Below are 25,362 nucleotides of genomic sequence, written 5' to 3' on the forward strand. Positions count from 1 at the left end.
AACTGGTAGGTCATTACTTCATCATTTCAGAATATTTACTGCTGAGTATTCTAAAATAATTAAACACATTAAAAAACAATGTAACAGAATATCTACCCATATAATAAAGTGCTAAGGTGAGGCGGGTGAACAGAAATATTATAAATATCATATAAAGATGTGCTTTCCCCCATTCCTCTACACTCCAAAAGCAAAAGGTACAAACTATATTCCCCAGACAATCAAATTTCTTGGTTTCTCAGGAAGAAGAACAGAGGACTTTCCAAGTTTTATGCTAATGTCTAGAATACAACGAAACCAGATGGATCACGTTGGGTGCCAGCAAGAGGAGGGACACAGAGCACTAGTTAAATGAAAGGACACAAAGCCATCGCCAGCAAAACAAAGTGGATACACGTTCCATTATTTTAAATCAGTAGTTTTATTACAATATGCACTGACACACAATCAGAGAAGGAATGTCCTGACGCTTTCTGGGCATTTCACGGAAAGCAAAGTAACCATCCGGGCAGTCGAGTCATCCACATCTTTTCCAAACAGAAAGCAAAAGCTTCATATGTGACAACTCAGGAAAGCAAAGTTTTCTTATTCTTCTCTACAAAACTTCAGTGTCAGAAAACAGTTACTGGGAGTGGGCGAAGTGTTTCCTTCATGATGTCCCAAACCCTGCCTCTGGATTTCCCTCCTGACTTTCTAGACGACTTGTTATGATATTCAGATGGTAGGTGTTCAGGGGCTAAATGGGACCTACTTATGCAGCCAACTATTATACTTCACTGTAACTGGAAGGAAAGGATAAATTAAGACAATTAAGTCCTGGAAATGCACAAAGGCAAGGAGAAAATATCTGGGTGTATTAAAAGTGATATGCTCTTTTCACATACCTCATTTAAAAGGTTACAATTACCATAAACATTTTAAATGCATTAAAGATCATTGGCAAAGCTTGCTCTCAGATCGGCAAAAGGGCTGCCTTCACACAGGCTCGGAGGACAGCAACACACCGTGTGCAGTCACTAATCCTGCTGAAGGAGGTGTCAGACCACATGGAGTTGCATAGGCATTTGTTTAGATCCACTCTACAAAACACACTATGGAACCTTGAGAAATTTCCATCTTTCCACAGTCATTGTGGCAGTCGGGTGTTTTAATCCCTTACGTGCCCAGACACATAAAACCACTCTAGGAAAGAAACACTACAATGGCATTTTGGATAAATTCACTATATGTTACATAACTTGAGGACAACAAAGGAAAAAGTCCAAGCACAACTAGTATTTCATATAGAAAAGCACTGCAGGAGAAAACTTTGTTTAAAAACATTAAAACTCAGGTGACTATAAACACATTTTTGGTTAATTTGTGCTATATCATATAGAAATCCTGTCAGATATTCAGTCTAGTAGGTAACTTGTTTGGATTTTCATGTCTGACTGTTTTAGTAGACAAAAATACACTGTTGCATATACTCACGTATATATGCATATACATGTATAAAATTCAGATCATGGAAATTTGTTTTAAATACACATACTTAAAACCTGTACCTCTAAAAATAAATACATTAGCCTCTAATTGGCTAATTCTCAGAGTTCCTTCACAAACCAATCAGAGCACAAGTTTCTCAACAAGGGCAGATGACCAATTAGCTGCTCTTTAAATCCATTATCTATCAGCAAACATTTTAAAATTCAGATACACAACAGAAAGAGCATTCCCAGAACAGAATACAGATAGAATTCTGGCTTTGAAAATGAATGTGTCGGTGTCCTTGATGTTTAGTTCCTACGGAGGCCTCCTCCTTGCCTCTGCATTTACTAGCAGTGGGAGAGCATTTCCTAGCGACACATTACCTTCTAGTCGAAGGAGGCAGCTGGCATTTCCTTCAGCGTTTTAGGTGAGGGAACCGGTACAACATCGTCTGTCTTGATATCACCCCCATAGTCACAGTGAGTTGCGTGTTTTAATGTAATTGACAACGTGCTGGTGCCACTGAGGTAAAGCAGAAGTAGCCCTGGCGTTAAAAAAAAGTCTCCCAGGAACAACACGTGCAGGAGCCGGCGGTGTAGATCTAAGTCCTCTGAGGAACTCAGACCACTGCCAGGAGGGACACGCTGGACATCCGATACTGTAGTTCAAACAACAGAAACAGATGAAAACACTCAATACACTTCCTTTAGAAAGGATGCAGTTCACAAACATGGAGCTTTACTTTTCTACTTTTACACTTCCAAAAAAAATTCTTAAAATGATATAAGCCAGACCAAGTTGTTTAATATAATACAATACTTAACAACCTTGTCATTTGTTCTTGAATCCAAGATTCTCATAAATGTAGGAAATCCATGATAAATGATAGCAAGAATGTTTAATGCCATTGCCTAAATTTTTTAAAAGGAAAATTTACCATAGTTGAAATACAACTTCTAAAAAATACAGTGTTCTATGCGCTCACAGTTCCAGATTGCTAGCTTTATAAATTAGAGGTGAAAGTAATCCATATATAAACAAGGCCTCTTTTTCATTGATTTCAATCTCATTTAAACCTTTGGATATTTCGGTCTTCAGATCCCACAAGGTAAGGCTAAGTTTATCAGGTATAAATAAAATGGTTAAGTTCATGATGTATTGCAGCGCTGAGGAAACAAATGCATCAAATATTTACAGGCTGGCTACAATACTTTTCTTTTTTAAAAAAAATTCAAATGTGTATCAACATCAAGCCACACTCTTTTTTAAACTTCTCTGTCTGCAAAAATGGGGCAAAAGCATTTTTCTCATTCATCTTCCCGCTCAATCCTGAAGCTGAAGCAGGTCTTAGGTCAAAGGGCGTGGTCTTTTGGGAGGCGGTGGGGGCATGAGCTCCGTGTCCGGGTCCAGATGATGCTTTCGCTTCTGTCCTTGGGAAGCTGCCGCACATCTGTCGATGAACTCAAACAGCATCTCCTTGGTGACAGGGTTTGAGATGCTGTTGCACACAGCTGTGGACAAAGGGAGACACGTGCCCCATGTGAGGGTTAATTAAGGCAGCTGCCTCACCACAGGGAGATGAGAAAGGGGAAAGGTTTTCATCCCAATATGCTAAACACTTCCATTGTACCGATTTGGGGGACATGCTTCAGAGTAAACTCTGCTCCTCCCTCCCCCACCCCCAAAATGAGTGCTTTTCTGGTGGCTACTCTTTACTGTACTGTTAATTTTAAACCAAAACCTTAAGTATTGGGGATATAAGCATGTCTTCACTATGTTTTCTACCCCTCCAAAGAAGTTTTTATAGTATTTTAATCTAGCACAGTGTGTCACGTTATAGACCACATTCAAGCAAAATTTCTATGGAAAACATGTGCTTTAGCCCTTTTCTCAGAAAGAAGTCCACACTGTGAAGGGTATAACACAGCCCCAGCCACCATTCCCACTGAATAGGGAGGTTGCACTGCAGCTGGCAGATCACGTTATATTACTTTAGTAAGTTGTTTGCAGTAAGGTATTATGGCAAAATTACTAATAAATAAAGAATCTTTTCTCACGTGATCAAAATTTAGTACCAGTCCTTTTCATTTTATTTACCTATTTGATTTTGGAAAAAAAGACGCTGGCTCAATTATTCCTATTTTTGAAATTAACTCATCTTGTCTGAACACAGATGCTAATTCCAATAAGAACCTTTATATGTACAACAGTTTTTAAACTGCAAAACTCAAACCGCCAATTTTCTATTTATATTTGCTCACAAGCTTATCATATAACCATCATCATCACGGACTGAGCACTCTAAAACTACCCACTTCCATTAACCTTTAATCCTGGTTTTTATCTCTTTTTTTCAACTCCACTAAAAATGCAATCTGGAGCATTTACTACTCTGCTACTTACTTCCTACTACTACTAGTAGCAGTTTACCTTATAAACGTAATTGATTCGTGTTGTTCCCCATGAAAGAGACTTACTATTCTGAATTCCCAAAGATTCATATTGTACCCAAAGAATACTCTAAAGGATAGCATAGCAGGTTTTAGGTTTTTGGGGTTTTTTTAATGGTTTTCATTTACTTTGTTCTCCATTGTTGTAAAGCTATTTTAGGAGCTGGAAATTACATTTTTCCCTGCTAATTTCGTCTTTTCCCATCTGGCAAACAATGGTTTTTATAGTTTTGAATAGATCTGAAATTATCATGGCTCTTGTTGTTGCTGTTCAACAAATTCAACTTGTATACAGCCCACTACCCCTTCCTTTAAACTCCTCTCTCAGGCAGAGGGGCACGAGCCCACAGGCCCAGAGAGGAGCACCTACAGCGGACAGGAGCCACACAGGGGACAGATCTGACACCACCCCTTTCCCAGCAAGCAAGGACGGGGGTCCGAATGACTCTACGCCACATCAACAGAACAACAAAGATAGCACATTTGGTATCTAACATCTTAATTTTTTTTTTAACGTAACAAGCATTGGTAGGTTGTCATACTCACCCATCGCAGTGTTGTAGGCATTAGGAAAACTTTTGTCTGTTCTCTGTCTCATGAAGACCCAGCTGTTGTTCTCAAATTTGCATTCTATAATTTTGTTGTCATACTGTTTTAGCTCTTTTGTCACCTGTTTTAAAAGAGAATTCAGGAAAATATTTAAGTCATTTGAAAGGCTTTTACTTCCACTATGTGACAGACGCATTAGGGAATGCCAAAAACACCTCAGTAACTTCAGGCAGAGCCTTTTGTCATCTGAAGTGTCTAATCAAGCCTAAGGATATGGTGTGCACGCCCTTATACACAGGCTCATTATCCAACATCTTATAAATAGTCGTGAAAACGGCTGTCAATATATAGCAATTAAAAGAGACCAAGCAGAAACCAGCCACTTCTGGGACAAATGCAAATATGTTACCATAGGGACCAACGCCTTCAATACTGTCTGTGTCCCTACGGCTTCAGAAATTGAGTGTGCGCTGCATAGGTTTCATCAACTTTCAGAAAGGTCTCACCACCTGAATTCCTATGTCCAAACCTAAGAAATTCCCCTTCCTAGTTAAAAGAAAAAGGTACACATCAAAAGTGAACATTAACATCCGATTCAGGCAATATGCATCCTCAATATTTTGCTTTGCAAGCAGTGATAATTAACCAAAAATCTAATCTTTAGACTACTTATTCTTTCCATCTCCAAACTAGTATGAATTTAGAGAAGAAACTACTTTTGATTTTAGTTGCTGGGTTTTTTGGCTACTTGACTTCAGATGATTGAATATGGATTACAACTTACTCTATCAAAGCTGACACGTATCCATGGTAACTATAAAACCTTTTAAAAGATATTTCATCAGGCTGTGAGGATGGTTTTCATAAATAGGGACCTAAGCTTATCTTTGCAGTTTTCAAATCAAATGCCAGTCATGGTAATATTTTAATTCTCTCCTCATCTTTCACAGCTAACAACTTTTCCTCACAATATGGTAGATTGCAATCATTTAGAATCATTTGCATTATTTGAAATGCTCTCATTTTTCTACTCACATATTCACTACCACCTAGGAATATGAAGGAAGGCAAATTTTTAAAAGATGCTTTCAATTCAAAGATTAGCCATGCACGTCTTCATAAAAACTTTCAAACTGTATTTCTTTTCCCTTAATGAGTATTACACTTGATTGGACTATTTGCACTTTCAACAAATCCAAAAGGCCAGCACATTCAGTGGCTTTGGAACCAGACCCGTTCACAATAGTGATGTTCCACTTAGCAAACTTGCTAAATTTATTCTCAAATATTCACTATTCTAGTCTCAACTTCCCTCTCTTCCTTCCTAGGGATGGGCCTCCTTTTACTTTTGATACATTACCTACATCAAGTATTAGGCAACTCATTCAGTTGGGTAACCACATTTACGTCATATCAAACGTGGAGTCTAACAGAGATGTTTCTAAACCTTTCAGGGTCTCCATTTTCTAATTTCTAAAATGGGCAAAGGAGTTCCTAATTTACTGGGATATTGGAAGAATGATAAATGAAAGTGCCTGGCACACAGTAGCCAACCCAAATTCTTAACTGAATATAAAATTAGGAAATGAAATATTGCTTATTTAAGAAAACACACTTTACAGGTAAATTCACTAAAGAAACCAGGATGACATGAAAAGGTATATTTTGAAAACAGTTGTCAAGAAAATCATATCATATGCATTACACAAGAATGGCTTGCTATCAACAATGTGTAGTCCGTACTCTTACTGACTAGCATTTGTAGTAAATCTTTATCACATGGGTTATCGTTCTTGTGTTCCTAGTTTCAGAATTGCTATAAATTAGGTATTGCTCAATCTGACTACAGCAATTAAGTAGTATTATTAAGTATCTGTGTATCTATTTGGGCAGGCATTAACAATCTGGGAAATAGAGCTTTCCAGAAAATGCATGCACCTGCCACAATACTAAACTAAATGTATTTCCGTGTTCAAGAACAGAACATTGCTCTCCATCCACCACGTCAGTTATATTCCCAAGACAGGCGCACTGCAAGGTACTCATTTGGTTAGGGAGTAACACATATTTAACTGACAAACATAACACTTCTCATATATGCACAAACTAAAGATAGTTGTCACTAATGGTCAGATCAAGAGAATGACTGGCATACAGGGGAGGAGTTTAATTTCAGTATCCAAATTCTAATTTGTTACTATGATGATAATCATCCTCACCAATTATATATTATTATTTACTAAAAAAGGACCCTGTTAGGCCTTCTATAATCAACTCTTTATTCTAGTTTGAGTTAATGAGAACTTGAAAGTAATAAGAATAAAATATTTATAAATCAGGATTTTATACTTGTACCCATAGATGAATTAATGAGAATTTTTTTTAAAAAAAAAGAGCAATATACAGTGTATTTTATACTGAAAAGTTTTTTTTTAATGTATCCATCTTATTGAGTACCACACTTTTTACACTATTTGAATCTACCAATAATACGGGGTCAAGTGACAGTCAGATGAAACTAGACCTACTGCCTCTGAAGATTTTAACTTAGAGGCTTAGTGATAATACCTGGAATGAAGGGCCCAAAACAGAGGCAGACAGAATCACAGATGCTCCACCCTGCACTGTCTTTGCAGAACACCTTCTGTAACCTAAGTGCTGGGCACAGTACCAAGTCACAAAAGGCAAACCACCAGTGTTGGCTGAACCGATCTGCAGAGAGCAGGCAAGGACGCGTTTCTGTTTCTAGTGATGGGACAGAAGCCTCCAGAACCTGCTCCACGAGAACTGTTTTGTTATCAAGAGCTCATCTTTCTTTTATAGAGAGACTGCACAAAGGCTTAGCGGGAGGGGGATTTCTCTGAACTAATTTGCTCTGGTGACACTTTAAAATAACAATATCCTTAGACTGAGAAAGCCACCAGTGAGTTTTTTTAACTTTTAATTTTGAAATAATTTAGGCTTACAGAAAAGTTGTAAAGATAGTATGGAGAGTTCCTGTATTCCCATCACCCAACTTCTCCTAATGTTCCTACTTCACATATCATGGTACATTTATTAACTCTAAGAAGTTAACATTGGTACAGCACAATTCACTGAGCTACCGACTTTATTCAGACTTCATCGGTTTCCCACTACATCTCTCTCTGGTCCAGGATCCCAGCCAGGAAACCACATGCATTCAGTCATCGTGGCTCCTCAGTCTCTTCTGATCTGTGACAGCTTCTCAGACTTGCCTTGACACTTTGGAAGAGTCAGATATTTTGTAGAATGTTCCCTCAGTTTGGAATTTCTTGATGTTTTTCTCATGATTAAACTGAGGTTATGGATTTGGGGGAAGAATGCCAGAGAGGTGAAGTGCCCTTCTCACTGCATAATATCTGGAAGTATACGATACCAATATGATTTATTACTGGTGATGTTAACCCTAACCACTTGGTTAAGATGGTATCTGCCAGGTTTCTCTACTGTAAAGTTACAATTTTTCTCCTTCCCACACTCTATTGATTAGTTATGAACCACTATGTCCAGTCCTGCTCAAGAATAAGGGAAGTAAGCTCCACTTCCTGGAAGGAAGAGTATCAAAGAATTTGTGGACATCGATTAAAACCACCACAGAACTTAGTAAGTTTCTTGAGAGAAATATTTTGAGTATATGAATAGCCTGTTTCTCCTTCAAGTTTCACTCATGAATTTTAGCATTCATCCATGAATCTTGCCTGCAGCAATTATTACTGTGGTGTTCTGATGGAATTTTCTACTTTCTCCATTCCTCCTACATTTGTTATCTGGACTTCTTCTGCAAGGAAGATTTGTCCCTTCTCCCTCATTTATTTATTTGCTTATTCATCTCAGTATGGGCTCACAGATATTTATTTTATTCTTTGGTTTAAGAATAAAATACTTTCATCATTTATTTTTTGCTCAAATTGTTTTAGTTTTGGCCACTGGGAACTCTCTCAGGTTGGCTCCTGTGTCCTTTTAACTTGCTTCCACTTTTACTTATTTATCTACTTTTAGCATTTACTTTCTGGCAATGGAAGACACTAGTCCAGACTCGTCTTGTATTTTCTCTGCCCTGGCCCTACAGTCAGCCCTGGGGTCCTCTACTAGCACTTTATAAGAACAAAATTATTCTTTGACAGTCCAGGCTATGCTCACAAAGTACTGCCACCACTTGTTCTGGTTAGAACTTAAAATCATTATTGAGAGAAAGACAGGGAGGGAGAAAGAAAAGGGGAGGGGGGAGAGAGAGACAGAGAGGGAATGACAGTGAGATTCAAAGTATAAATATATGTTCGTACTTAGAGGTTTCCACACCATCTTTCACGAACTGCTCTCTGGAGCTAAACTAAGTTGGTTGTTTTTTCTTTTCTGAAGTTATAATTCTACTTTTTGACAATTCAAGTTCTACCTCTATAGTCTGACTGAAGGCAGATTTTTAAAAACAGATCTCAAGTAGACAAACTCAAACAAAAGTCTTATTTTCATGTAAATAACTTCAATTTCTAGTACTTATGAAGGCAGAGAAAATAAAACAAATCAGAAATGAAATGGAATTACAAAGGTTTCCTTGTGGTGTCAGAACAATACAAACCGCTTAAATCTGAATTATTAGATAAACAATCTTTTAGAAGTGCCATGTTATAGTAGGGACTTGATAAATTACTTTTAGAAAGTGCATCCATCTACTCAAGGAAGTATAACACTTGACAAGTTACCCTTCTAAAAAATATGCTACATTTACCACTTTAAAAAAAATTCCTCCACTATAATCTATTTGTGCTTCTACCTCCACAGTGAAGAACTACTGCGTAAATAACACACCCTGTGTTTCCTAAGTTAGAGACCCAGCAGCAGGCTGTCTTCCCTGCATGAACGGTGGGGTCCTCAAGCCCTCCAATCAGGTGTTCAACTAATGGGAGTAAGTAGTCAATAAAAAGAAAAGAGCTAGAACTCCATCTTATTTCTCCCAAAGGTCACTACAGACAAGTCACAACTCCAGGGTATGAAATTTCCACTAAACTACAGATTATTACCTTCTAATAAAATCAGAGTTAGCAACAGTTATTGTTCAAAATATAATAACTCTTCGTAGAAAATAACTGGACTGATAACAGCATGTTAGTAGTAGTTATTGGTGGATGGTGGAATTAGGAATGACATTTTCTTCTCTGTGTTTTGCTGTATTTTCCAAACTTTCTACATTATTCATGCTTAACTTTGATAATTTTTAATAATAAAAATTGCTAAAATAAACTGTTTCATAAGAGATGATAAACATCAGGTTGGTTTTTAATGTAGAGGTATTAAAAAATAAGAAGAGATAGGGGCTGGTCCCGTGGCCGAGTGGTTGGGTTCGCGCGCTCCGCTGCAGGCGGCCCAGTGTTTCGTTGGTTCGAATCCTGGGCGCGGACATGGCACTGCTCGTCGGGCCACGCTGGGGCGGCGTCCCACGTGCCACAGCTGGAAGAACCCACAACGAAGAATACACAACTATGTACCGGGGGGCTTTGGGGAGAAAAAGGAAAAAATAAAAAATCTTTAAAAAAAAAAAAAAAAAAAGAAGAGATAAACATTTAAATAGAAAAAAAAGTCTTGGAGTAAGGCCCTAAGTCCACAGGTCCCTAACTGCAACGAGTACCCCAAGACGCTGCAGCAAACTCACAGAGACACTGTGGGGTAGTTAGATTTTTAGGGAAACATAGTGACATGTGTTGGACACCATCCAAACTACTGGTCAGAGAGAGTTCACGGTTTCAATATGAAATTCCTTTAGATGAAACTATATTCCTGCAAAGCTGAGTTTTCAGCAGTTATTGTGATAAAAACCAACTATCACAAAAATCAACGTGGAACAGTAAATGAGGCTCGTGGTGTATAATCTGATTCCAAGGTTCAGAAGTCACGCAGTCTTTGATACATGTTGTTAGGACACAAACATTTATTAAGTTGTGTGGATCTATCCACTTAAACAGAATTCTTAGGTATTTCTTTTGGCTTAGAGATGCTGTGTATAAGGCAAAATGAACCAAGAATGTTTGATAACCTCTGCCCTAAGTCCTTTTCATTCATCCTGCCCCAGGTCCTAGTCTTTAAACGCACACATTGGCTCATATCTAGCACTTAGAGGAAATCAACCATAGTAGTGAAAAACTTGGCTTGAGGTGCAGAAAATAGACCATGGTACAGAATGAGAATTTCTATCAAGTTAACTTCATTCTCTTTGCTCTAGATCACTAAAATAGGTACTCCTCATTGATCTCCCCATTGTCAGCACAGTACCCAGTCCGGAGTAGATCAAGGATGTTTACTGAATTTAAGAGAATCAGGAGCCTCAGCTTATCAACCAGCTTGCTATTGATGGCTGGTTAAGTCAAGTCAGCTAGTACCATCTCCAGCCTTTTTCTACCTCTTTCCTCCTTTCCACCCTTTCTTTTCCCCAAAACAAAAGGCTTAAGTATTCTCAGTTTGTTATTTCAATAAACGCATAGAACTGTACTCTCTATTTCTGTGTGCCTAAGGTGGAGGTGACGCCACTACTAGTCTTTGCTGTCATGGTATTAAAGGTAGCATTTTCCTTTTGCAAGTGACGAACAAGAAGAGGAAAGGGAAAGATAAAGGAAGATTTCTTTGTGTTCCTCCCTCCTTTATTGATCAGGCAATGTCAATCATTTCTAGAACTGTAAGAGTCATGTTTATATAAATAAATATTAATAACTTACTTATTGAACACTTGGTATGTGTCAGTATTAGAAACTAGTGATCTACACACATATTTAATTTGCAATCTTATAGGTAGGGATTATATTGCTGCCTTTCGACAGGCATGGTAGTAGACTAACGCTTAGAACAGTTAAATATCTCACCCAAAGTCACAGACCTAGAAAATGGAACAGCCACGTCTCAACTATAGGTCTTCCTGTCCAATGCCACAATGCCATCTCACATCCCACCAGTTATTACAGAGCCTGGCACTCTGTAGATAGTAAATGCACAATGAAACAGACAAGGTTATTTTCCTGCTCAGATTTCAGCTGAAACTGGGTACAGATATCTCTGCATGCATAAAAAGTCATATGTTTCAATCATATGAAAACACAAAGACATTGGACCTAACTCGGCCACAGCACTTGAGCTGTAGATCCATCCTTCCTGCCATCTGACGATTATTATTGAGCATCCATGTGCTAGGCAAAGGGTTGTGGACTGGTGACACAGACATGATCCCTGACCTCTGGAATGTGTAGTCTAGTAAATAGTCAAGTAAATAATTACAAGTTATGATAAAGGCCACGAAGAAAACAATATATAATAGAGAGTCATGCAGGGAGAAAGATACCTGGTTTTAGGCAGGGTAGACTGAGAAGATACTATTTAATTTGAGACTTAGAGGATGATAAAAAGCCAGTTTATAGAAAGAAGGAAGGGAATCAGGGAGAGAAGGAGGAAAGGGGAGACAAAAAGAAGGAGGAAGAGAGGAAGGGAATTAAGTGGGAGTGGGCAGGCGGGCGGGGGCAACACACACACACACTTCAGGCAGTGATTAACAGTGTGTCCAAAGGTCCGAGGTGAAAAAGATCTTAAGATCTTGGCATACTGAAGGAACCAAAAATAAAGAATGTTCTCTACAAGCCTTGGAAGGGGGTCCATATAAGCCTGCCTCATTCCCAAACTCTTCCTCTTATATACTATATCCTATACATACCCTTTTATATCACATGCATATATAAAGGGAGTCCAGCTGCCTATTTGACACTTTTATTTGAATGTCCAATAGACTTCTCAAACCCAACATGTTTAAAACTCAACTGCTCATCTTCCTCCAAATCTATTTCTTCTTATCTCATTAAATGGTAACTCCATTTACCCAGTTCCCCATGCCAGAAACCTTGGTGTCCCCTAATCCTTTTCCCTTTTATTTTCCCTCATATTCAATTCATTGCCAGGACCTACCAATTCTACCTCCAAAATATACTCTGAATGTGTCTATTTGTCCCCTCTCTTTCTGTCATTATCTTAGTCCCAGCCATCACTGGCTCTCAGATTCCTGCAACAGCTCCTGTACTGCTCTCTTCTACATTTTTTCCCCATTTTATCAATTCTTTACAGTGCAGCCAGATTGGTCCTTGAAAAATGTAAATCCAATCAAGTCATTCCCTTGCTTAAAAGAAAAACAAATAAAACATATACAGGCTGAAAAGGGATAAATAAGACTTTCTCTATTCACAGGAGACATGATTACTTACACAGAAGGAATCTACAATGATGCTCCTAGAACTGACAAGCAAGTTTAACAACTTTACAGAATATAAGGTTAATATACTGAAACGAATTTTATTTCTATGTATTAGCAGTGAACAGTTGGACATTTGGAATTTAAAAAGCATCATTTACAATAACATCCCCCAAAATGAAATACTTAGGTATAAATTAAAAAAAAAAAAATACACAGGATCTGTATGCTGACCACCACAAAAAAACCAATGAAAGAAAGAAATCAAAGAGGACCTAAAAAAATGGAGAGCTATATCACGCTCGTGAATTGAAAGATTCAGTATTGTTAAGATGTCAGTTCTTCCCAAACTGATCTATAGATTCACCATAATCATAAGCAAAATCCCAACAGGATTTTTTATAGATATTGACAAGCTGATTCTAAAATTCATATGGAAAGCCAAAGTAGCCAGAACAGCCAAAACAAAAAGAAGAACAAAGTTGGAGAACTGGCACTAACTGATTTCTAGACTTGGGATAAAGCCACAGTAATCAAGACAGTGTGGTGTTAGTAAGCAGAGAGACACACAGATCAGTGCAACAGAAGAGACAGCCCAGAAGAAGAACCATAATTATAAGGTCAATCAACATTTGACAGAGGTGCAAAGGCAATGCAATGAAGAAAGGATAGTCTTTTCAACAAATGGTGCTGGAACAATTGGATATACACATGCAAAATAACAGACCTCACCCATATCTTACAGCATACACAAAAATAAACTTAAATGGAAAATACGTCTAAAATAGAACCTAAAACTGTAAAACTTATTTAAAAAAATAGAAGAAAGTCTTCATGACATAAGGTTAGGCAAGATTTCTTTAAAAACAACACCAAAAGCATGATCCATAAAATAAGTTGCTAAGTTAAACAGCATCAAATTTTAAAACTTATGCTCTGATAAAGATAGTGTTAAAAGAAAAAAAGACAAGACACAGATTAGGATAAAATATTTGCAAATCACGTATCGGACCAAGGACCCATATCCAGAATACATGAAAAACTCTTAAAGCTCAGTAATAGAAAACAAACAACACAATTAAAACTGGGCAATCAATCTGAACAGATACGTCACCAAGGAAGATACATGGATGGCAAATAAGCACATGAAAATATTCTCAACACATTATTATTCATTGGTAAAAATGCAAATTAAAGTCACAATGAGATATTACCATACACCTACTAGAATGTCTAAAATAAAAAATATTAGCAATATCAAGTGCTGACAGCAACGCCAAGCAACTGAACTCTTATACATTGCTAGTAGGAATGCAAATTGGTATAACTACTTCAGAAGGCAGTTTAGCAGTTTCTTTATAAAGTTAAACATACATTTACCATTAGAGCCAGCAACCTCACTCCTAGGTACTTACTCAAGAGAAATGAAAAACATATGTCCACATAAAAATGTGAATACAAATCTTTACAGCCATTTTATTCATAATCACCCCAAAGTGGAAACAACTCAAATGCCCTTCAACCGGTGAAGAGAGAAATCCTGGTACAGCCATACAATGGAATACTAGCTAGCAACAAGAACTACTGATAAGTTCAAAAATGTGGATGAGTTTCAAATGTAATCTGCTAAGTTAAAGAAGCTAGACTTAAAAAGCTAAAGCTTTTTAATGTGATTCAATGTACACGGCATCCTGGGAAAGACAAAATTACAGGAAGAGGAAGCAGGTCAGTGGCTGCAGAGCTTGGGAGTGGGAGACGTGGCTGACTACACAGGGATGGCATATGAGTTTTCTGGGGAGATGATGGAACTGTGCTACATCTTGACTCTAGTGGTGGCTATACGCCTGTATGCATTTGTCTAAACTCACAGCACTGTACAGCAAAAGGAATGAATTTATTGTATGTAAATTTTAAAAGATCAATCAAAACATAAAAGAAACAAGAAAAATGTTAATTAAAAAAAAAGTAAATCCAATCATGTCATCCCCTTGTCAATGGCTTCCCATTACAAAGCACTCAATCCACGGCCCCTGTTTATCTTTCTAGCTCATATGAATTGTCTTACAGCATCCTATACCTTTCCTTTACATTACTTATCATTATTTGTAAACATATCTATTTGATATCTGTTAATATTAGAATGGCAAATAATTACTGAATATTAGTACTGTTCTGAGTGCTTTACATGGATTAATTTATCTAATCCTCACAACAACCCTAGAAAGTAGCCCATTTTACAGGTATTTCTAGAAGCAGAGGCACAGAGGAGTTAAGTAATTGGATTAGGGTCTCATAGCTAGTAAGTGGCAGAGAAACATATTGTACCCCTACTAGTTTTCTAATACAGTATCTAATTTAATCTGGATGAGAATCCAACGAAATTTCAAGAAGTGGAAACTGAAGCCCAGAGAGTTCAAATAACTTGCATAAGGATACAGAGCTAATTTGTTTTGGTATCAGAATCCAAATTCTGGGTCTTTGTGAATCAAAAAGCTGTGCCCTCCTTTTCCCTAAGAATCTAGGCTCTAGGTTGAAAAAGTATTAAACGAGGCAAAGGTAGACTACACTCGTGGACGATTTTACTTCTTGTGAAATAAACTGTAATTTAAGTAATTATTGCCAAGGATTACATTCCACTTGGGGGAATCTGTGGGTGGGAGACAAAGTGATGTGTGATGGGTGAAAGGCAGAAGGGCAGAGCATATGGGCTTGAACCAAGCACAAGGTCAATCAAGTTTCTTTTGCTTCACTTTCCAAATGCGTGCCACTCTGACCTGCACCAACTCTGCTGTTTGCTATTCTAGTTGCAGCACAAACCACAATTCATAGCAAATTGCAGAATTTCTCAATCATTAAGGATTTACAATAGGTTAATTTTAAAATGGGCTGCATTTCACAGCTGCAAAGCTTTTGTCTGATTTCTAAACCAAATGAGAAGCCATTATTGGATTGAAGACCTTTCCATGGGCATGACTAGCAAAATGAAAAAGTCATGTGGACGAAACATGCTGCTCTGCCAGGTAGGGCGAGGCGATAGTGATGGCCAAACTCTACGGCACAGTGTCTGGCCCCGTCTGTTGAGTGCCAAGCATGATGAGAATTACAAGCAGATCACGGCTTCAGTGCATGCTTGGGATAATAAAAACGATACACCACCAAGGAAGGTTTTACAATCTACCAGTAACATGGGGAGAAGGCTAAAATTCAATATGCGTGTCTAACACTTTTTCTTCTTCCTAAACATTATAAATATGACTACAGACTGATGTTACTTGTTTTTTAAGATATCTGTTCCACCGCCAATGCAAATAACTCATAAAGCATATTTTTCAGATTGAATTTGATAAATGGTCTCTCTACTTCTGGCAGTAACAAATACCTAACTTAAAGTCACTTTAATGATCATTAAATATTCACACTTAAGTTCACAAAGTACCGGGTCCAATGTTTTATCTAGGCAATTCATTAAGATGTCACTGCATAGTTCAAATTTACTTCAATGAGTCTTTCATTTACTTTCCAAGGACTTGCTAACAATTTGGATCCAATAATGTTCACTTATTTATTCCTTTAGCAATGTGTGCAGGTTACATATAAGTTTATCTCCTTTCTCTCACCCATTTTTAAACTCAACCATTCAACTATGCCCTTTTTATAGAGTAGACGCCTCAAGAGAACTGTCCCCCAGATAGATGTAGGTGGCAATAAACCAAAATGCCATAATAATAAATGAAGATTTCCTTCCTGTTCTGTCTACTACTTAGAATATAAAAAAAAATGTTGAAGTTCTTCCATTTTGATCATCTTCTAGAGTAAATTCTTGAGTGAGTAAATGACTAAGTAAAATGACTCAGTTTGCTCTAGCAGCACTAACAGGCACCGAAGCCTACAGGCCCACACACCTTTGAATCATTTGCTTGGGCACACAGAACTTCTTAGTTTAGTGATAATGCTCTGCGGTGCCCAGGACCATCTGAGCAAACAAAGCTTTCCAGGATTCCTTTCTTACCAGTCTGTACCTCAGGTCAGTGCAGACTCTCATGGAGATGTTCTGACCACAGTACCTGAACCTGCCTTTGGTATATCCAATCAGCCACTTCAAAGCATTCTTTTATTCTTTGCCCTGCTCATTACATTTATTATTATATATGCTTTCATTTCTTTTTCTTTGAGAAAGAAATCCTGGAGGTACTAACAAAGGCATTATGCTAATACAGACTGACAATAACACTGCTCAGAACCCTAGGGTTCTATTTTCTGTCTATGTACTCTTTGAATGATATTCACAATGGATTTATTTAAATCTGCCTCATCAGCTCCAGGTATTGGGGCTATCAAAAACCACTCAGAAGATGTTGAAAGTTTGAAAATGATTACCATAAATTATCTGTATCATGTCACATTCTCTAAATACCTTCTCTCCCCCCAATTTTTTTTCCAAAACACAAAATTACCTTTCATAAAATTCACTATTTTGGAGCTGATAGGAAACTTGGAGATCATCAAATCAAACACTCTTATTCCGAAATATTCAAGTACCAAAGCACATCCGCCATTATCTCTACTGATTAGTGTATCTTTATGTGTGTGAACATTCACGCATTGAAGAGGTATAAAAGCAGGGGGAAATAGCAAAATCATTATTTTGGTAACTTGCACTCAAAACTAACAATGTTTTTACTTAAGATATTTATTTTCATCAGAGATATTTACTTTTAAAATTATTGACTGAGATTTTTTTTCCTTCATGGGGAAAGGAAGGGGAGGGGAGGAAACTAACGTTAATTATAAATACACATTACTATCCTTCTCATAAAAATGAAGATATTAAGGATCAGAGTATTTAATTCTTTCATGGCTGTGTTTGGATCTACAGCTCTATATTATACTGTCTCTTGGTAATATCTAAGGAATTCAACATACTAGAGGAAAAGGAAAATTTTATCATTGTTCACTCCTAATCAAGAAATTACTAAACAGTTAAACCAAAGAGCTAATGGAGGCTCCTTTGCAGTCACCATAAACTAAAGGAGACATGTGGACTCCAGTAGGCCAGTTAAGTTTAATGTAGTATAATCTTCTCAAAGAGAAATGGTAAGAAACAAAGACTTCATGTGAGAAACAACAACAACAAAAAAACCAGACAAAACCCCCACCAGCCTCAAGTGCCATGGGTTAGCTAATACAAGTCTGGAGAAAAGAGGTGTGGAAAGAAGTTAGGAGGAACGTAGTGGGAGAAATCTCAAAAGTGGGCAGGGAAAAGATGTGGAGAAGGAGCAACAGAAGTCCTCAGCACCTAAGCCAGCTCTGTGAAACGCAGTCAAGTGCTTTTCAGCTGAACAATACACCACAAAGATTCCAGCGAGGATTAGAGCGGTTCAAAGTGTCAGTCGGCTCCGGGGATTTAAAAGTCTCCTCTGTCCTCACAACTGGTTTATCTGCTTTTATTTTCAAACTTGGGTTGGGGGCGGGGGGGAGGAAGGGTCTTTGCAAAGAATTATGCAGGTATGTAAAATGTACAAAAATATAGGCTATTATCTAAAGATTTCTACATTTAGAAATATCTGAGTGCCCGATCTTTGAGAGAGCAGAATTGTCACAATTCACAACTCCTGAGGATCACATCTGGAACTGGATTAAATTTCTCATTTAGTTCCCTCGCTCTCCCACTCCCCCACCCCCTTAGTTTTTTTGTTCTAGTCCTAGTCCTGGTGAGGATAATGAGAACAAAGAACAAAAACCAAAATTACATGGGCAAAAACCCCACAGCTTTGGACGTTCACCAATCGACTGCTCTTATCAAGCCTTCAGAGACTCTAGTCTGATTAAGGTCACTGTGCTTACCTATTAGGAAGGAAATTATTTTCTGGGCCACAGCGCTAAACTACCTGGAATGAAGTTTGAAGATAAACAGGGTAGGTGGCCTTTCACCTTTCCTCTAAAAAGCATCTAGCGTACTCTTGGTGCTTAATAAAAATAATCCATCAGCTAAGGGGTAGGCTTGGCAGGAATGCTTTGAAATCGTCAGTATTTTGTAGGAGATCTCACACTAGTGTGCCCTCCTCTAATTTCGACTAAGTCAGCTCCACCTCACGACTATCGGAAATCACCGTGTGGCTGTGGTGCTCCGTGAGGGTCTGCCCCAGCCACGTGAGAGCACAGGAAGGGTGTTTGTTTAGGGGTTTGTTCAAAACTGCAGAACATTACGGAGCGTTGGAAAGCAGCAAGCTGAGAACACCACATCATCTGCTTTGTCTGCCAGCTGCCAGCTGCCACAGAAGACACAGTGATCACCTCCCAGTACTGTTCTGTGCCCGGAGGCTCCAAATTCTCACTGCTTTAACTGTCTTGCCACCACACTTCAGATGTTACCACTATCATTTCCATTTTTGCTTTTGGAATATTCCAGGAACAACAGTCCTTCGAATCCTACCATCTAATTGGTGCTAAATTTACATATAGTCATGCCTCCTCCACTTTGATGTTAAATGGATATTCTAGTCCTTTTCTGTCCTTAGGAAAGGGGAGGGAAGTCAGTCCCTGTTTAACTATCACACAGCAGATGAATGCTGTGCAGCCTCACTTCAGAGCCTGCCGACAGCAGAGCAAACAGCTGAATTTAACCCTAAATTAATCATGAAATATGAACTGCGAGTTAAACAGGTTGGCAAGGGTTTAGCAAGTTGGAGGAAGTGGCAGAGTGAACATTTAGGGCTTTTTAAAAAATATCAGACATGATGATAAAAGGAAAAGTAGCTCACTCTTACCTACATTTCTGGCTTTGCTTTTTATGATTTGTGATTTTTTTGCTTAAATAACTTTTTAGAAATCAGAACCCAACAGTGAGAGCAATTATGTTAATAATGCCAGGAAATTTGTTTGCTTTGTTAAATTGAGCTTCAAAAGCATTTCAGTTGAACATACATTTGTGATCACAAGTAATGCCTATTCTTATATCCATTTAAAATGTTTACTTTATTACAGCCTATTATAAATGTGATCTGAAATGCAGCACCATGGCTGTCCAATTTCCAGGCCACAATTTTATGATAATCATATGAAATGTATTCATGTGTCAACAGAACTGCCTAACAATGCCCCAAATGCGGGTGTCAGCAGCCCTGTCTTTCTCACGGCCACACAGTTGTGTGGTCCATAATGTTAAGAAACTGGACAAGCAGAAAGCAATTTGAGAATTTTAACTGTGTAACATGTACTATTTTGCTACACTTAGCTCAGTTTAATTGCTACTATCTCAAAATACACTTGAACTTCTACAAGAAAATGGACCCCAAATACCCAAATATATAAAGGTGATAAACAGGTTCCGTTACTTTATTTTATGGCTGAATTCTCTTTTTAGGCAGCCCTCAAATACCAGGGGGATGAGACTGGAGAACCCCTCTGTACTTGACGTTCCCTACCGTACACACTAACTAGAAGATATCTTCTGTCGCTTCAGCACCTCAGAAAGGAGCATGGGACCACTTACAATATATGCAGATCCAATAACCAGAAGTGGATAACGGGTCTAGAGGTGCCCCTCCCCCTCGAGGATTGGTTTCTCTGCAGAACTCATGCCTTCCTTATTTTTGTGACAAGTAGCCCATATTAACTGCCTACTGCAGGGGTTGAGATCTCAAGCAACATCTTCTGAGATCAACATTTTTTGAGGCTCTATTATGCAGGTACCAGACCAAACGCTTGTATGCTCTCATTATTTCATTCACAGGATCTGTTTGCATGCAGTGGACCATCTGCTTTTTAGAGGGAGGGACAAACATGTACTGTCAGGAACCAGGATCATGTGGTGGTTAAGCCACATGTATTTTTGCTTCAGGCTTTTGTTTGTACTCCTCTCTGGTAGTACCACCTCTCTGAATTGATAACAGATCTGTGCAAATGCTTAATCAACTTTAAGACAATTCAGTTTTTACACCCAACTGCTTTAGAAAGAGTACCAAGTCCAGAATCTTGGCTGGAAGGGAGCATAAGAGCTCACCTAGGCCAACTCTCTTTTTAGATTGAAAACACAAAGGTTCATAGAAAGCCTATGATTTGTCCAAAGCATGTGCCTCTTTAGGGGCAGTAGAATCAGGGTTCAGACTTCTACCATCTCAGTCCAGTGCATTGACTCTGTCTACAAAACAGTCCTTAACAAGCAAAAGGGATAACTCTGCAGGGCAAATTTTTACTTGGAGTCACACAAATTTCATGAAAGAGGAGGAAAATGTCTGACTTAGTTCATCTAACATAAGAAAAACAATTGTATATTCCAACCTACTACAGACACACGTTTCATAATACAATTTAAATCCTTACTTGATGCACTTTGCTATTTTCTTCTATTTTATTTCATGAAAACAAAAACAAACAAAACTGGTTGAGATCCACTAAAGTGCTTTCAAGACAACCACCAAAGTAGGAAAAAACCTCCGAGTATACAAAGAGAATAACTGATCGATTTCAAGCAACAGCAAGAAAAGTAGGAGAGGCATTTTACTTTTTCCAGTCTTGAATCATATGAAAGACGGAGGTGCATAACTCTCAAGACAGGAGACTTCCTGCTCAGGACGCCAAGCCAGACCCCACCTCATGGCTCCGTCCACCTTCCACATGCCATCTTCTTTCCCAGAGTGACTGCACCATGAAGACGCTGCCCCAGCCGAGGCAAACACTCTCACCTCTCTCCTCTGTGGACCCTTTGGCACAACATGCTGGCAAAGAAGAGCTGACACTTGACTTCGGCAATTTCAGATGATATTTTTCTGTAGAGATATGAGCCTATTTGGTCAGCTCCTGATACATTATTTTAGAGTATAATTTCTTCCTTCTATTGACAGTCTCCCCTCTTAGATGGTAAGCTCCTTGAGCAAACCAAACAAGGGCCGGAACTTCCTTGTTTTGTTCACTGCGAGATCCCACTGAACACATAACAGGTGCACAAAAAATATGGGTTAAAAAGAAAACTTGATGAACATTATACAAAGAAATCATAGAAATGACATTACGTTTCAAAACATTCCAGCCATTATTAAATGACTTTCATCCCCTGGACTGACCACGCTCTCTTGCTCCAGGCCTTTGGACTTCTTCCCTCTCACTGGCACATGATCCTCTCTTCCCCTCCAGTAACCACTTCTCTTTCACCAGGATCACTTTCTCTGGGAAGCTCACTCTGATGCCAAGGTTTCTTGTGCTTCACTGATGTCCTCTCACAGTATCTTATCCTTCCCTTATCTTAGAAAGGAGGAGTACTGAATTCTCTACATCTCCAACATAACAATAAGCTTGATCACGAGGGAACTTTAACACAGTGCCTAGCACACAGCGTCTAGCACACAGCATGTGCTCAATTAAAATCTTGGTATGTATACATGCATAGAAAGTTATGTACTTTTGGCTTGAAAACAAAACCAATCCAAAACAGAATAAGCCCAACCTAATGACCCAGTCATATGGGTAATTAGTAGTTGGATCAACCACAACTTTCTGAGTAAAAATCCCTTTAAATGATGTTGCCACATGAAATTAGGCTTCTCCTACTTTTATGGATGTGAGTATCATTTCTAGTGAAAGAGGAAATAGAATGTTAGCTATTGGGGAGAAGTGAAGGGGAAAACAGGGAGAAGAAAGTAAGCAACCAAACCATCTACCACGCATTTTTACTTCAGATGGGAAACAAACATACAAAATAGTTAAGGCATTCTACTGCATCATATTCATTATAACCCAAGAATTTTCTGCTTCCTTAAATATGAAAGATAATGATGCATCCACTCAGTATTTATCAATATTGTTTACAGTAGGAAAAAGGACAAATGCATCATTCCCTTTGGTATCAAGTGTTCAAATAGGAGAAGCGGTAGATAATACGCATTGGAAATACGTAAATTTTAAATAAGTAATCCACGTACATAGCTCTACTGATAGGGACATTAACTTCTTTATCAACGTTAACCCTTCACATTCTTGTGAGCTAGTTTTGCAAGATTTCTATTTTAAACAATAACTTAGGAAAACCTATGTAAATACAGATGAATTCAAGATAGGTTTCTGCCTTTCTGTCTGCTACTCTAAAATGAGCCTACCTTTCCTTCTTAAAATAATTTTCCACGTATTTTTCACAATAAAAATACTAAGAAACATCTCCATCAAAATTTCCTACCAAATCTGCAGATAGAACGATAGACAAATTGTCTCAAGAAATATGACTTGCCAAATTAGTTCAAAGTGGCCTTGATAAAAAATATTCAGTAGGACTACACAAAGCTGAAAGGGCTACAGTCCGAGAAAAGACATATGACAAGCTAGTGAGAGTCTGCCCTGAGTGTACAAAGTCGGCTTCAAGTCGCTAATAATTAATCCCTTTATTAAGGATCCAACCAATGACTTAATGAATAGCCTACTAATAAGACAGAAACTCAGATCTGAAGGTTCTTTTGAATATCCATTTAAAAAAGTAATATAATGAAAGATTTCAGAGGAGATATTTTTGCAAAAAAGAAATTGCAGAAAATAAAATATAACTTGGAAAAAAAATAAAAGATGAAGTCCTGGTAAATATTTAATATGTAAGGGAAAATGAAAAATCACTGTGAAGAGAGAAATGATAGTAGATAAATTATCAGAACAAGATTTAAATGAGACATTCCATTATATTTATATATTATTGTTATTAGTAGCTTTCACCCCTTTTAACTGAGAGAGGGTCATATTACTGTAGCAGGAGGTAGAATTTTGGAGAAAAGACTCTCAAAGGAAGAATAAATATACTACTAATGGATGGAGAATTGGGCTTAGTCTCACTCTTTTTTCCATCCTTCTCTCTATATTCACCCAGAAAACTACAAAATGCCTAGATAAAATAACAGGGAAGAAATAAACACAGAAGCAATCATTCCTTTGTATTTGTCATCTGTGTTGGGTGTGTGTGTGTGTGTGTGTGTGTGTGTGTGTACATGCTTGCAAGTATATGTGTATGTATATGACGCATATGTATATGATGCATATATAGTTTTTTTCGGATTTTAAATCCCAAATCCAGAGCTTTTAGAAAGCATGTAGCTGATTTTTGGATCCAAAAATTTCTAAAATTTAGACAGAAGAATAAATCAAACCTTCCAACTGAGGATAGGAACAGAATAGAAAGCTTGTCTTTCACTTTTGAACCTTCCAAGGCCTAGAAAGATGAACAAATCGCAGCCTTCAATGCACACATATACAACTGCCTGTGCAGTCAGAAAATGACAGATTCAGGAACAGAACCCTACATTCCTGATTATCAGTGCGGCATTCTTTCCTCTAAACTACACTGCCCAACATATACTTTAATCATCATTTGGATGGATGTGATTATTTTTATTTATAGCCTCCAGATCTGCAGATATAAGACTTGTGGTTTCTAGCCCTTACTCTATCTGAAAATGCAGCATAGATTCAACCCTCTCCGGCTCTTTGGTATACAAATAGGGGCACATTCTCTTTTTTAAGAGATACAGGTCACCTATACAACAAATATTTCTTCAGCTTGTATCACTGTGCAGTCATATTCTGATAAATCAAGAGAGCTTCCCTGACCACCACCTGGGGGAGCTAGGTGGGAATACATTTGTATCAGAAGGAAAGCGGCCACAATGCTTCTGCGGTCCGGGCTCTCTCTAGCAGCCGCCTTGCGGAATGAGGAGGAAGGCCTCACAGGAGCGCTCTCCCTGGAAAATACATGGTCCAGCACCCGTGAGTAGATCCAGGTCTTTTTGGAAAGCAATATGGGTGCAGCCTCTTAGGGATCCAACTTATTCTGAATTCTGCTCTATAAGGAAGGCTGTTTTAGAGTAATTCCAATTTATTATTGTTAACTAATATCAGCAAATTTATAAGGAGGAGCAGATATATGTTATCATGAGGTCACAGACAGTGTTTACAAAATTCAGACAACTAGTCAGGGAAGGTTTCAAGCTTCCGTTTCCCTCACTCCAAAGATCTTAGCCATGTACTCTGAATAGAATTAGCAAAGCATTTATTTTGACTTTGAATATTTTCACCTTTCTTTCATAAATCCTTAAAGTCAAACAATCATAAATGACCGTATTTTAGTTTGGGTTAAAAAAAAACAACAACTAGAAAGGATCCTGGACATGATTTCTAATGAAAAGTCATATCTTTAATTAAAAAAAAAGTTTTAAGACAAAGCTCAAATCTTTCACCCAATTCTGAGTTCCTTACAACATACCACACTGCTGCTTTTTTCCTTCTTCACACAGATAAGTTGTAAGCATGCAATTTACAGACAATTCTGTATAGTATCTTGCTCACGTTGCTAGATTATTGAGACAATCTAGGAAAGAGTACTCCTGGAGAACATAAAGAACTTTGGAGTAGGCAGAACTAGATTACAATCCTCACTCAGGTGCTTTGGATGCATGAGCGTTCTGCTCTGTGCTGCACAATCCTTAGGCTCTATGCTACGCTGCTCTACGCTATCCAATCCTTCAACTACGTAACCTGGAGCGCAACGCTCGGAATCTGCCAGATGGTTGTTGCTGGGACTGAATGAGTTAACCTAGGTAAACCATTTGGTAGATATCAGGCGACACAACTCTGTTAGTCTGCTTTCCTGCTATTTTCCTGGGGTTATTCTGCACTCAATTTATGTAG

The 25,362-nt window shown here is 38.1% G+C and overlaps 1 protein-coding gene across 1 annotated transcript in view; it reads right to left on the bottom strand.

The window, feature by feature from the left end:
• Positions 1 to 402: 402 nt before the first annotated feature.
• The window catches only part of RNGTT (RNA guanylyltransferase and 5'-phosphatase), a 280,323-nt gene continuing 255,363 nt past the window's right edge, over positions 403 to 25,362 (bottom strand). Inside the window, exons 15-16 of the mRNA XM_008517909.2 lie at positions 4,467 to 4,590; positions 403 to 2,981 (exon numbers count right to left, since the gene is read on the bottom strand). Of these exons, the coding sequence (XP_008516131.1) occupies positions 2,818 to 2,981; positions 4,467 to 4,590 (288 nt within the window). The 3' untranslated portion in view covers positions 403 to 2,817. The remainder of the gene's footprint in view (positions 2,982 to 4,466; positions 4,591 to 25,362) is intronic.

This window comes from Equus przewalskii, chromosome 9 (genome assembly GCF_037783145.1).
Source record: "Equus przewalskii isolate Varuska chromosome 9, EquPr2, whole genome shotgun sequence".
NCBI classification, from domain to species: Eukaryota; Metazoa; Chordata; class Mammalia; order Perissodactyla; family Equidae; genus Equus; species Equus przewalskii.